This window comes from Vitis riparia, chromosome 12, assembly GCF_004353265.1.
Source record: "Vitis riparia cultivar Riparia Gloire de Montpellier isolate 1030 chromosome 12, EGFV_Vit.rip_1.0, whole genome shotgun sequence".
NCBI lineage: Eukaryota > Viridiplantae > Streptophyta > Magnoliopsida > Vitales > Vitaceae > Vitis > Vitis riparia.
In genome coordinates this window covers 5,487,840-5,502,951 of record NC_048442.1, presented here as the reverse complement: position 1 = coordinate 5,502,951, position 15,112 = coordinate 5,487,840, and the positions used below count along the sequence as shown (strand labels likewise).

General features: G+C 37.3%; 1 protein-coding gene across 1 annotated transcript in view; it reads right to left on the bottom strand.

Moving 5' to 3' along the window:
• Nucleotides 1–11,407: 11,407 nt before the first annotated feature.
• Nucleotides 11,408–15,112, bottom strand: part of LOC117926603 (membralin-like protein At1g60995) — a 32,097-nt gene continuing 28,392 nt past the window's right edge. The window contains exons 11-14 of the mRNA XM_034845757.1: nt 14,333–14,439; nt 14,072–14,163; nt 13,914–13,990; nt 11,408–12,209 (exon numbers count right to left, since the gene is read on the bottom strand). Coding sequence (XP_034701648.1) covers nt 11,721–12,209; nt 13,914–13,990; nt 14,072–14,163; nt 14,333–14,439 — 765 coding nt within the window. The 3' untranslated portion in view covers nt 11,408–11,720. The remainder of the gene's footprint in view (nt 12,210–13,913; nt 13,991–14,071; nt 14,164–14,332; nt 14,440–15,112) is intronic.

Genomic DNA, 15,112 nt, shown 5'->3' with positions numbered 1-15,112 from the left:
TTTCGTCTTGCTGGAGTGTTTCGCATGGTCATGTGAAATCACTTTTCACATTTCCCTTATGTGCTGCAGCCAAGTCTATTCTGTTTCATTTCGCATGACTATGCGAAAATTTTGCATGGTCATGCGAAATTGAAAAACATGTTTTTTCGACTCCTCCTTGCAATTTCTCCCATTTCTTTATTTTTAATCCATCTCCACCACCTTTAATTAAGCTCCAAATCCCAATCCAAACCGATTGCATTGCTTCTTTCATTATGCATTTCGATCATCATCAACTTTATTTGTTTTCTTCAATTTGATTCATCTCTTTTGTCACCAATTTATCAAAATCATACCTTGAAATGACTTCAAAACTTCATAAAACTTGTTAGTAACTCTTGCAAGGACAACAACATGCTAATTGAGTGTTTTAGGCATAATTACTACTCAAAAGACGTGAAACTCATGAGAATTATTATCTAAAATATGCTCTTTTTGAGTAGTAATCGGTGCGGTCTCAAAAACTCAAACTGAACTCACAAGATGAATGACTAATCGATATTGGTACGGTCTCAAAAACTTAAACTCAAACTGACAAGACCATGATCGATCGATATAAGTGTGGTCTCAAAAACTCAAACTCAAACTAACAAGACAATGGCCAATCGATATAGCTACGACCCCCAAAACTCAAACTCAAACTGACAAGACAATGACCAATCGATATAGGTGTGGTCCCAAAAACTCAAATTGAACTCACAAGATGAATGACGGATCGATATAGGTGCGGTCTCAAAAACTCAAACTCAAACTGACATAGTAGATGACCGATCAATATAAATGCAGTCCCGAAAAACTCAAACTAAACTAAAATTGATAGGAAGATGGCCGATCGATATGGTGTGGCCCTAAAAACTCAAACTGACATAAAAATGATAGGAAGATGGTCGATCGATATAGGTGCGACCCCAACTCGAAAACTCAACCTCAAACTGATAAGACAATGATCAATCAATATAGGTGTGGTCCCAACTCGAACTAAACTGACAAGACAATGATCGATCAATATAGGTGCGATCCCGAAAAACTCAAACTTATAGGAAGATGGCCGATCAATATAGGTGTGGCCTCGAAAACTCAAACTTAAAAGACAATTAATGACCAATTGATATAGGTGTGGTCTCAAAAACTCAAACTTAAACTGACAAGACGATGACCGATCAATATAGGTATGGTCCTGAGACTCAAACTCAAACTGACAAGACGATGAATGAATAACTAATGGTATAAGTGCGGCCCCAAATACTCAAACTGAAATCAAACTGACAAGGCAATGAATTACCGATCGATATAGGTGCGGTCTCGAAAACTCAAACTGATACTGATAAAATGAATGACCGATCGATATAGGTGCGGCCCTAAAACTCAAATCAAACACAAACCGATAGGAAGATAACTGATCAATATAGGTGCGGTCCCGAAAAACTCAAACTGAACTAAAACTGATAGGAAGATGGTCGATCAATATAGGTGTGACCCCAAAAACTCAAACTCAAACTGACAAGACAATGATCGATCAATATAGGTGCAATCCCAAAAACTCAACTCAAACTGAACTAATAAGACAATGAGATGGTCAATCGATATAGGTTAGGCCATGAAAACTCAAACTGACATGAAAATGACCGATTGATACAAATGCAGTCCCGAAAAACTCAAACTGAACTGACAAAACAAGAAGATGGTCAATCAATATAAGTGCGACCTCGAAAACTCAAACTAACACAAAAATGACCTACGATATAGGTGCGGTCCCCAACTCGAAAACTCAAACTCAAACTGACACGAAGATAACCGATTAATATAGGTACGGTCCCGAAAAATTCAAACTAAATTGACAAGACAAGAAAATGGTCGATCGATATAGGTGCGACCTCGAAAACTCAAACAAACACGAAAATGACCAATCAATATAGGTGTGGTCCTGAAAAAACTCAAACTGAACTGTCAAGACAAGAAGATGGTCGATCGATATAGGTGCGGCCTCGAAAACTCAAACTGACACCAAAATGATTGATCGATATAGGTGCGGCCCTGAAAAACTCACTGAACTGACCTGATAGGAAGATGGTCAATCGATATAGGTGCAGCCCTGACTCAAACTGAATTGACAAGACAATGAATGACCAATTGATATATGTGTGGTCTCGAAAACTCAAACTCATACTGACAAGATGAATGACCAATCGATATAAGTGTGGTCCCAAAAACTCAAACTCATACTGACAAGATGAATGACTGATCGATATAGCTGTGATCTCAAAAACTCAAACTGAACTCAAACTGACAAGACATATGACCGATCGATATAGGTACGACCTCGAAAAACTCAAACTGAACTGACAAGATGAATGACCGATCTATATAGGTGCAATCCCAAAAACTCATACTCAAACTGACATGACGATGACCGATTGATATAAGTGCGGTCCTGAAAAACTCAAACTGATAGGAAGATAGCCAATCGATATAGGTGCGGCCCAAAAAATGCAAACTCAAACTGATAAGACGATGACCGATCAATAAAGATGCGGTCTTGAAAACACAAGCTCAAACTGAAATGGAAGATGATCGATTGATATAGGTGCGGTCCCGAAAACTCAAACTAACACAGAAGATGACCAATCGATATAGGTACAGTCCCAAAAACTCAAACTGACATGGAACTGTTCTGACGATGATCTGATCAAGTGGCCCAAAGCCAAAGGATAACTAATATGACAATGCAACCGAACTCGACCAGAGGGGATATGCCTCAGTACGACAACTCATAAGGATGTGAAGCTTATGAAAGGTCTAATGATCTCAATGAATGAGGGTATGCCCCAGTATGCAACTCGCAGGGGTCAACAACTAGATCAAAAGGTGAATAAGAGTCTGCTGAAAGGTCTGGTGCTCTCAAAGAAGAGGGTATGCCCCAATATGTGACAGTGAACAAACAGAGATATAAAATGCCTCAAAAATACTGTACTTTGAAATATGCTCATCCATCATGTAATCAAAATGTCCAACCTCAAATAGGTAATGCCAAACAGGACCATGTATCGTGATACCATGCTGACAAAACAAAACTAACTAATGAATAAAAACAATGATGACCAATGCTCAAAATGCAAGAGCAAACAAATCAACACTCAACGTTCCAATAGTCAAAATGAAAGCATCATCACTAATAAATCAACAATCTGTCAGGCCCTGCCATCATGGAAAATGTTGAACCTAAAGTCCACAATATGTATGAAAGCACAACCAAGGAAATCGAGGACTGATCTACATCTTCCCTTAATCGAGAGAGGGGTGTGAGATCATGTGTCATGGTGAGATGTGTGGGATAAAATAAGGTAATGATCAAGATTCGGTAAGATAGAAAGCATGAAAATATCAAGAGTGAAATGTCTGAGTACGAAAAGAAAGGTAGGCAGGTATCTGAGATCATCCAAGTATGTTGAAAAGACTAAACCCAAGGTGTCAATAGCCCATGATCCATCAAAAGCCAAAATCATAAACAAAAAGTCAAGTCTCGATGTCAAAACATCCAACAAGGTGGCTATGCTCAAGTATGCAATGAGGACAACATGAAACAATCCAATGATCTCTGTACCACTCATCAGATGCTCCAATGTAAAGAATCAATCTGATCTCTCTCCAAAAGATGGATATGCCCCTATGTAAAGGATTTGATAAGGAGGCTATGCTCCAATGAAAATTGCTATCCATCCCGACTATGCCCCAGTATAAAGTAATGTATCCAAGTCAACAATTGCTAAGAAAGATCATGCCTAGCGTACGTCAACAAATCAATCAATCTCCACTCCTGGTGCCAAAAATGGAAACATCTCAACATAATCCATATGAATCAGAATCCCCGGGCTTTATGAATGTGAATGAAGTGGCTACACCCTAGTATAAACCATCTGAAGTGTCTATGCTCCAAGATAAATCAAAGTCCATCACCAATGAGAGGGCTATGTCTCAGCATGTGTCATTATAATAAGGTCAATCTCATCTCTCGATGCTGAAAATGAATATACCAATATAACCTCAACAGACCCTAATCACTTCATGCTCTATAAGAAATAATAGAGTGGCTATGTCTACCATACACAATCTCTTAAGCAATTGTGTCTCAAAATAAACCATCATCTCAAAAATCAACCATCGATGAGTAGAGTGTATCTCAATGCATAATATCGAGTAAAGTGACTGCATCTCCAATAAAAGTGTTCTCTGATATGGCTATGCCCCAGTGTAGGGTCATCCCACAACTCCCAATCCATCATAATCCAAGTGAAGAAGCGAACTAACTATACCCCAGTGCAAGGTATCATCCTTAAAGAAACTATCATCGATGAGCGAGGTATGCCCCAGCGTAAATCACATCACCTCTTAAAATCCATCACTAATAAGATAGGTATGCCCCAGTGTAAATCATATCATAGTTCCTCATCCATCATGCTATAAGAAATAATCTCCAACCAATCTCAAGTATTGCCCATGTGTGAGTGTGTGAAGTCACAACCTTAGGGTGGTCTTAAGACATGGGACGTAACGTAGGCTAAGGTAATAGGGTGAAAGAAACGAAAGGAAACTAGGCTCAAAGATCCTAACGATATAATCCTCATACCCCTCATGCATGAGATGCAATGCATAGAAAACATCATGAGTTGCAGACCTAAGGATCCCCACATGTTATTCTTGCTTAAACATCAAATAGGATGAGAAAATAAAGAAATCAGATTAGGTAGGATGAAATGAGGGAATAAGATAAAGATAAAAGAAGGCAAAGAGATAAAAAAAAAAAGTGAGTAATGGTCAACCTGCATCAAAGCATGGAGATAAGTCACATCAGAAATGGATGGAATGATGGATAGGGCAAAGATCCAGAAATCCTATAAAAAAAAGGCTGCTCGCCTCTCACAAAAATTGAATAGGCGACTCATACTCTCATCCAAAATATATTACCAAGATGAAATCTCAAAAAGAAGCTCCCATACGAACTCTCTCTAACACATAAACTCAATGAAGCAAATTGGCACGTCCATACACATGCCCAATGGAGAATGACATAATGAAGAATGCACTATTTTTTATTTTTTTTTTTTTTTTGCGCACACTCTGATCAATAATGAATGACCTCCCATGAAAATACAATCACATGAACAAACTCTCCCCATGTACTGACGTAACATGAATCCTCACTGACAAGACAACCCCTTAAAATAAGATCTTTGAACCACTACCCATGAGGTAAAATAGATGGAAAAGAGGTGACTGTCCTCCATATAGCAATATGTGAAAGACCGTCACTCAAGGTGAAAGAATGATAGTATCGTGTAAGTAATGATGAGGGAAAAGAAAGATGATGAATATAACAAATGGTGATATGTGATGTCAAAAAATAGTGATGAAATGATGTCAAAGTGGAAAATATCACAAGTATGTGAGATGAGGCCTGAATGTCTGTCAGCTCTAGAACTCATGAGGTATCTAATCAAAGCATGTAAGCATTATAGGGTCCCCAACCCGGTGTAATAGGTAAATAAGGTGATGAAAGAAAATGTTATGGTACTCGTGTGAGGCTCAAAGGGCTAGCAATGGGTGACTCTATATGCGAGGGTGACATGGTAAATAAGCTCCTAAAATGATGGCCCACCATCCCTTGACCACAACCTCGAACATCGTGCTTTCAAGATCTCACATAGCCAATACTAAAGACTGGCATCTATCAAACACAACTATGGCAATTCCTTTGAAATTGTGTGAAAGCTCCTACTGATGCTTTGTGATAATCATCAATGTTCTCTAACAATCACCTCACTCTATCATCACATGCCACTCACCATCGTCTCATAAAATCACCATCTCTAGTCATCCCAAGTCTCTGAAGTCATGTACAATGGCTCAGATCTGGATACTCCATGACAACCCCTCTGCCTTAGCAATATCATCAAGCAATCAAACCACTCTCTCATCGTGATCCATCTATCATCATGCAAAGCTCACCTTAGGTCTAACCATCTCGAACTCTACTTGGTCAGATCAAGGAAATAATGGAAAGAATAGGCAATGGTACTGTAGTATACAAAGGCGAATAAGGATGGTAAGGTAGTATAATGATACCAAGGGGTAGTGTCATGTCAAGCTCAAAATGGGTAGGTCATCAAGTCTACAAAGTCATGGTATGGATATGGATATGCTATTGCTCTGATTAGAAGATGAAACGGGTCATAGTCTCGAACTCCCTAGATCGATCTCCTAGTCCTAGGTCAATAGGCGCGATATCCTCCATGATAGGTCAAGCCACAGTGATCACAATGTATAAGTGAAAAGATGCCTCATATCGAAAGCATAACACACATTAACACAAGATATGTAAAACATACTCATGGGCAAGAGAATGACACATACTCATAATAAAAAGATCATATCACTAAAAGAACCAATTAGTACACCATGTGTGAAGCGACAAAATACTAAAAACGATTGGACTCTCAACATGAACCATAAACAACGACTCTAAACCAAAACTGGACTCAACAAAACAAAAATAACTTTGATGAACTAAAAACTAGACTCAACAAAAACATAAATGACTTTGATGATGACCATGATCAAAATGAAAAGTGCTATGAGTTGAACTGTTGCAAAGTGATGTACCCATGTCGACTGAACCAAGTCCTCAACCTAAAATATGCCAAAATACCATATGTCATCAGTAACACCAATATTCAAATCAATCTACTAAAGACTAGGAGAAGGGGGAACTGCACATGTAGAATGCGTAGGCAGGGGATTGGTGGTCACACTTGGCCTAGACAAGTTAACCAACCCTAAATCAATCAAGTCTTGTACTGCATAATGAAGTGTCACACAACGCTCAATATCATGCCCCTAAACTTGATGATATAAGTAATGCTCATGTGAGTAGAAATGAGGAAGGATATGATGCGGCAAGAGGGGTGGTGCCAAAGGAACTATCAAACCAGCGTCTTTGAGCTTCTCAAAAGCTTTAATCAAAGTCATGCCCAATGGAGTGAACTGTCTCACGGGCCTCTGTACATATGGTCTAGGTGGTGGGGGAGTAATGGCTCTAGGATGTGGTGGTCATGGCCGCATGCTAGTCTGAGCATTGTAAGGTTGTTGAACATAAACCGGCTAATACTAATACTATGGATGAGATAAATGAGCTCTAACTGTAGGAGGCCTATAAAATGAGTGATGTGCAGGCCTCTGATGCTGATAGCTAATAGTGTCAACCTCTCCAAATCTACTAGATGATCCAACTGGCTTCTTCCTCTTACTGTTAGGGGAAGGAGCAGTATCTGTCCATAATCCTCGATCAATTGCCTCATCAACACTAAAAGTTGCATGAACTAAACTCTTAAGATCCTAAAATGGGATGCCCACAAAGTGCCTGGCAAACCTCAGTTGTAGGTTCCAAAGAACCATATCAATCTTATCTTGCTCCTTAGGCCGATCTGTCATGCTAGCCACTTTTGCCCTCCAACGACTGACAAATGAAGAAATAGACTCGTCTGGCCTCTATCTGGTGGCCTCCAACTCTCATTTAGATATATTAATGTCGGCATTGAAAGCAACTGAATCAAGAACTCATGACAATTTGAGTTTGAGTTTGTAGGACCACACCTATATTAATCAGTTATTCATCTTGTCAGTATGAGTTTGAGTTTTCGGGACCGCATCTATATCAATCGGTCATTCATTGTCTTGTCAGTTCAATTTGAGTCAGGGTCGCACCTATATCGATCGACCCTCTTTCTATTAGGTCAGTTTAGTGAGTTTTTCGAGGCCACACCTATATCGATCAATCATTTTCATGTCAGTTTGAGTTTTCGATGTCGCACCTATATCGATTGGTCATCTTCTTGTCTTGTCAGTTCAGTTTGAGTTTTTCGGGATCGCACTTATATCGATTGGTCATCTTCCTATCAGTTTGATTTTGAATTTTTAAGTTGGGGATCGCACCTATATCGATCGGCCATTTTCGTGTTAGTTTGAGTTTTCGAGGTCACACCTATATTGATCGGCCATCTTCTTATCTTGTCAATTCAATTTGAGTTTTTTAGGACCGCACCTATATTGATCGGTCATTTTCGTGTTAGTTTAAGTTTTTGAGGTCGCACCTATATCGATCGGTCATCTCATTATCTTGTCAATTCAGTTTGAGTTGAGTTTTTGGGACCGCACCTATATCAATCAGTCATTTATCTTGTTAGTTTTTATTTAGTTCGATTTGGCACCGCACCTATATCGATTGGTCATTCATCCTATCTTGTCAGTTCTGCTTGAGTTTTGGGACCGCACCTATATTGATCGGTCGTTGTCTTGTCAGTTTAAATTTGAGTTTTTGGAGTCACATCTATATCGATCGGCCATCTTCCTATTAGTTTCAATTCAGTTTGAGTTTTTCGGGACTGCACCTATATTGATCGGTCATCTTCTTATTAGTTTGTGTTCTATTTAAGTTTTGGGGTCGCACCTATATCGATCGGTCATTCATCTTGTCAGTATTAGTTTGAGTTTTCGGGACCACACCCATATCGATCGATCATTCATTGCCTTATCAGTTTGACTTCAGTTTGAGTATTTGGGGTCGCACCTATATCGATCGGTCATCGTCTTATCAGTTTGAGTTTGAGTTTGAGTTTTTGAGACTGTATCTATATCAATCAATCATTCATTGTCTTGTCAATTTGAGTTTTCGGGGTCGCACCTATATTGATCGGTCATCTTCCTGTCAGTTTGAGTTTGAGTTTTTTTAGACCACACCTATATTGATCGGTCATTGTCTTGTCAGTTCAAATCGAGTTGGGACCGCACCTATATCAATCGGTTATTGTCTTATCAGTTTGAGGTTTAGTTTTTGAGTTAGGGTCGCACCTATATCGACTGACCATCTTCCTATCATTTTCGTGTTAGTTTGAGTTTTTGGGGCCACACCTATATCGATCAGCCATCTTCCTTTCAGTTTCAATTTAGTTTGAGTTTTTCAGGACCGCACCTATATTGATTGATCATCTACTATGTTAGTTTGAGTACAGTTTGAGTTTGAGTTTTTGAGACCGCACCTATATCGATCAGTCATTCATCTTGTGAGTTCAGTTTGAGTTTTTGGGACCGCACCTATATCGATCGGTCATTGTCTTATCAGTTTGAGTTTGAGTTTTCGGGGTCGCACCTATATCGATCGGCCATCGTCTTGTCAGTTTGAGTTTGAGTTTTTGATACCACACCTATATCAATTAATCATCGTCTTGTTAGTTTGAGTTTGAGTTTTTGAGACCTCACTTATATCGATCGGTCATTCATCTTATGAGTTCAGTTTAAGTTTTTGGGACCGCACCTATATTGATCAATCATCTTCCGGTCAGTTTGAGTTTTTTTCAAGACCACACCTATATCGATCGGTCATCTACTATGTCAGTTAGAGTTCAGTTCTACTTGAGTCTTGAGACCACACCTATATCAATCGGTCATCTTTTGTGTGAGTTTGCGTTTTTGGGGCCACACCTATATCGATCGATCATCTTCCTATCAGTTTGTGTTTAGTTTGAGTTAGGACTGCACCTATATCGATCGATCATCTTCCATATCAGTTTGAGTTTTCGAGGCCGCACCTATATCGATCGATCATTTTTCGTGTCAGTTTGAGTCAAGATCCTATATCAATCGGTCATTTTTCTTTCCATTTTGAGTTTGAGTTTTTCGGGACCGCACCTATATCGATCTATCATTTTTCATGTCAGAACAAGGTTAAATTTTTTGAGACAGCACGTATATCAATCGGTCATCTTCATGTCAATTTGTACTCAGTTCGAGTTGGGCATGTCAGTACGAGGTTGAGTTTTTCGGGACCGCACCTATATCGATCGGTCATTCATCTTGTTAGTTGAGTTGAGTCTTATTCAGCTTCAAGCCACACCTACTTAGTTGAGTTTGTTCGGCCTTGAGCCACACTTTATGCTCCCTTTGAGTTCATGGCACATATTTCGGTTATGTTGTTAGGCGCCCCATGCTTATCGTTCTTATGTAGTACACATATAGTCGTTCCCTTTGGACGCATTTTTTCCTATATTCCAAGGTGGTTCGACCGTTACTCATCTTTGACATTCACCTTCGAGTCACTTTTGGAGACGTCTTAGATGGAGTTTGGATCCTTCGTGTGGCTTCTGAGGCACTTTGAGATATGTCTTTCTTCGAGGATTAGGGCCTTTGTGTCCTCTTGTTGGCTTGAGCGAGTTCATGTTTTGCTAGTGTCCTTTGGGGGTCTCCTTTGTTCTTCGGTAGAGTTCACTTCACTCCACTCACTATTCACACTTTCTTCAATTCAGTGTTCATATTCTTTGCACTCGTGAACTCTACCGAAGAGGGGCATATTTGTAGACCCCCATTTTGGGGTGCATTTTGCATGTATTACTTTTGCCAGGTGGAAGGCTCTTAAAGGGTCATATGTCGCCTCAGGATTGGCCATTGGGGAATCACTGTAGTGAGCTGAAAAGGGGAATAAGAGAATGACACATGGTAGAGAATCTTCACTTACTTTTTCCTTCTTTTTTTTTTTTTTTTTTTTTTTTTTTTTTGTTAGTTTATTGTTTATGATTTGAATCAAATATATTAGAAAGAATCTACAATCATTTTATTTGAAACCCTTGTGTTTTTTATGCTTTTTATTTATAGTTTTTTTTTAAATACATATATTTTAAAAGCAGCTTTTTATGTTTCTAATATGCTATATTTTTCTAATTTCTAAAACCACTTTCAGCACTTTCAAATGGGCTTTTAAAATATTTTTAAAACATAAAAAGGGGAAATTTTTAAAACTTCAAATACAAATTTTATTTCAAATTTAAATCTAAAGTTTTTCTTCACAATTTCCATAATCGTTCTTGAGAAAAAGCGGATTTACTATAAAAGATTTTCAAAGAAAGACTATACCGCTTTCCCTTTTTCTTTTTCTTTCTTATGAGAGACCACGTCAAAATCTCACAATGAAATGTTTAAGAATCAAATTTGATTATATTACTTTTCAAAACCAAGGATTAAAGACATGGAACCTCCATCATAAATAATCTTCTCTAAAAATAATTTACTGCTTTAAAAAAAATAAAAATAAAAATAAAAATTCTTTTCTTTCTCTCACATTTTTCCCTAAATTTTTCAAGAACCAAACATCACCTAGAATTTTCCAACAACTTGAGATGGGTAAGCTAAGACTCAACTCCAATGGTTAGGCAGTGAACCCTTGAAGAGAAGGCCCTTTCTTCACTCAATACCTTAACCCCGTGAACTTCTATTCCTGTATGTCTTCCAAAAAATGCAAGTACTACCATTACAATAACACAAAGTCTAAACAAAATGAAATACCACCTCTTCAATATATCATACCTTAGTAATGGAATTCTTCTTAAAACATATCTGGTCTCAACATCAAACCCTCGATTTTTGACCCTTTTTTCCCTTTTCTGTGCCTTTCCTTTTTCTACCACCACCTTCATTTTCATGGGTAAGTGAAGAGGGGGTGACCCCTGTTGAATATTTCACAAAGTGTTTTCTATGTAAACAAGTATGTTTAGTACACCTGTGCAATGTTGTCCAAGATTTTTACATACATAAAGAGGACAAGCATTAACCAGTTTTCATATCTTATGTTTTCCCCCACACTATCGAAGATTCTGAGTTGCACGGTTCTCGCGTTGTGGGGATTCGGCATAAACTTGCCCCTGGTCTCTCACATCTCTAAATATTGAAAGAAATGAGTTGAGGCCTTCAGAAGAAGCACCCCCTAAGATCCATAGCAATAGAGAGCTGAAAGAGTTCATGGTCCCAGGGTTGGCACCAGTTTCTGCCTGTCGGAGCTCTGGTTGTCCTGGAATCTGGAGATTGCCTCCTCTACTTAGGTTGTCATTTTCTGACCCTTCTTGATATAATCCGGGAGCTCCTGCTGCACCATTTGCTGGCATTGCTGGATCAGGGCCAGGTCTCAAACCAGGTCCTGGCATAACCTCTGTGTTAACTGGACCTGGGTTCCTCGTGTTTAATCTTGTGATATGTAAAGTCGAGGCAAGGATAGTGGAGGAGGTAATGTGGAAGTCTGGGTGTGGCTGAAGTTGCGAACGTCGATTTTGCATAAACCGTTGTAGAGCAGGGACCTGAGACAAATGCAACATTGGGATGTGATAGAGCTCAATTTTTAGCATAAACCAAATTCCGACGCTGACACAAACTAGACTAGGTTGTGCCACAAATATTCTGGTTTGGTTGTAGCTATGATCCTATGTATTGAACAAGTTTCACTCTCAAACTGGAAAACAAGTCCCAATGGCGTTGTTGATTTTGAGGGTAATTATCTTCAAGAGAAATGAAATTTCAGGCATAAAGAGATATTCTCCCGCCACAGCCAAAACTAAATAATATAGGGAAGTATACATTGAGTTAAGATTCAGCATCAGAATTTTCTCCTTCAACAAAAATTTAGGGTTTAAAGGAAATTGAGCATCTCTCAATCAAAACACAATTCATTGGTTTCCCCTCTAAATAAGTTTAAAACCCGATTCTTAGGTGGTGTTTGTTTTTTTACTTAATTCTAAATAGAACCTTAATGCTTAATAGTATTAAATATTAGGTTGTTTGTTTTTTTAGTATTTTATTTCTATTAAGTATTAAAAAGTAAAAAAAAAAACCAATATGTTATTTTTTTTATTTATAAAAAAGCTACATATTTTGGCTTTTTCTATTTAGTAAAAAGTTTATAATAAGTCATGAAAAAGTAGAAAAACAAACAACCTAAATTCTAAAACAAAATTACTTTCAGCAAAAAGCCAAAAAAACAAACACCACCTTAGACTCAGACAACTCTTGCAGAGGGTGGTTTCAATTCAAAAGCCTCTTTGTTTGACAGAGTCACTAGTTCATACGGGCAACAGGAGAGTAAGTAATGATCTTCATAAGATTCCTCTATTCTAAGGATACAACTATATATGTATTCTGCAGTTAAATATGACAAGCCATGCATATGGAAGTTAGGGCCCTGTTGGCAATTTTTTTAAAACGGTTTTTTGTTCTCCAGAACAAAAAAAATAAGAAAACATGTTTGGTAACAAAAAAAAACGAAACAGTTTTGTATTTTTATAAACAGAAAACATGGTATTCTCAGATAATATTTTTTAGTGGTTTTCAATTATTTTTACTTGTTTTCTCAAAGACTATTTTAAAAAATAATTATACAAATATAATGAATAATTAAAAATAAAACACTAAATATAAAATTTATTTTTAAAACACATTTAAAAACATAGAAAACAGGTTAAGAACATTTCAAGTTCCTAAGCAAACTCTTATTTTACAAAACATCATAAAACAGTTTTTTTAAAAAACTATTCTCAAAAATTGTTTTTTACAACTACTTTGGAAAATAATTTCCAAATAAAGCCAAAACAACTAGGTGTATTGCAGTGTGGAACTAATTCATTAGTACAAATTCAACAAAATACACCTACTGTCCACAGAAAGTTGGTCTTAGGTGGACAAAAAATAGAGAAGCAAAGACAAGATACAAAGTTAAGTATGAGATGTCCCACACTCCATGTTAAAACCAAGTAGATCATATTTCCCTGACAAGGTTGCATGCTTGTTGCTTATTTTACAGCAATTCAATGTATATAGCACCCTTATTAATCTTTTTTCACCAACATGAAATTACAAGCTTATTTGGATGACTAGTTTGGGTGTAATGATACATCAAGAATCAAGAATGCAATGCCTAAAAGCTAAAATGTGAGATATGAGATGATATTATGGAATAAGCAACAAATTATGCTTTAGTGAATTTTGCTAGGTCTGAGAAATCATGTTACCTCAAATCTGTTCCAGAAGTATAGGATGAGATGCTGCATAAATGCTGCTGTTGCAGAGAGAGCCAAGTATGAAAAACCTGAAAAATAAGTGGAGCAGGGAATTAATATGAAACATATAAATTCTAGCTAAATAAGAAACAGTAATTATAAGGCCCTACCATAAGCATAAGAAAAGAAATAGATGTGGAAAACCAGAAAATAGAGCAAAAAGAAGCGAGGAAAGAACTTCATCGATATAGGAGTGCGGACACTGCAAGCAAATGCCAAGTATAATAATATTAGTAGGAGACTTATATAAAAATACAAACAGATATATAATATTTATGCGTGTGTATATACATATACACATACACAAACATACATAATATATATATATATATATATAAACATATATCATAGAGAGAGAAAGAGAGAGAGACCTGATCAGTGTAAATAGCTCACACAACCAGACGAGAATTAAGACCATGAATGCCAATAGTTGATCATCATAAAATTCAAAGAGAAAAAATAAGATACCAATCATTATCTGCAGAATGCAACACACAATTTTATCAATCAACAGCGATAATCATAGAGGATAATATACAAGGAGAAACAAAAAAAAAACAGAAAGGCACAACAATTCGTATGGAAGAAAATGACAATAATAAATAATTAGATAATCAATTTTCCTAAAAGCTTGACCTTCTAGGATTTTGGCTCAACAATATACATCATGCTCCAACCCCTCTCCTCCTTCAAAAAGGAAAAAAAAAAAAAAGCACACGCACACATTTTTCATATCATACTCCCCAACCACCCTTCCCCCTCCCCCACATGCAGTCGCATAATGCTACGGGAGGCATAGACTGTACTAGAGGCAGACAAATCGCATTTGTGTAATCACAAATAACTAGATAGATGAATAATTGGAAAAGACTTGAACTCAACACCTTTAGTTAACCTAAGATCCGATACCATGTTCCACAACTAATTTTCTTAAGAACTTAGGCTCTGTTTAGGAAGTGGTCTCAAAAACAATTTTGAAGAACAGTTTTCCAAATCTGTTCTCTGATGTTTTATAAAACAAAAGTCTGTTTGAGAACTTTAAGGGTTTTTAACCTGTTTTCTACGTTTTAAAAGTAGTGTTTTATTTTTAATCATTTTCCATATTTATATAATTATTTTGTAAAACATACCTAAAAAAAAAGTGAAAACAA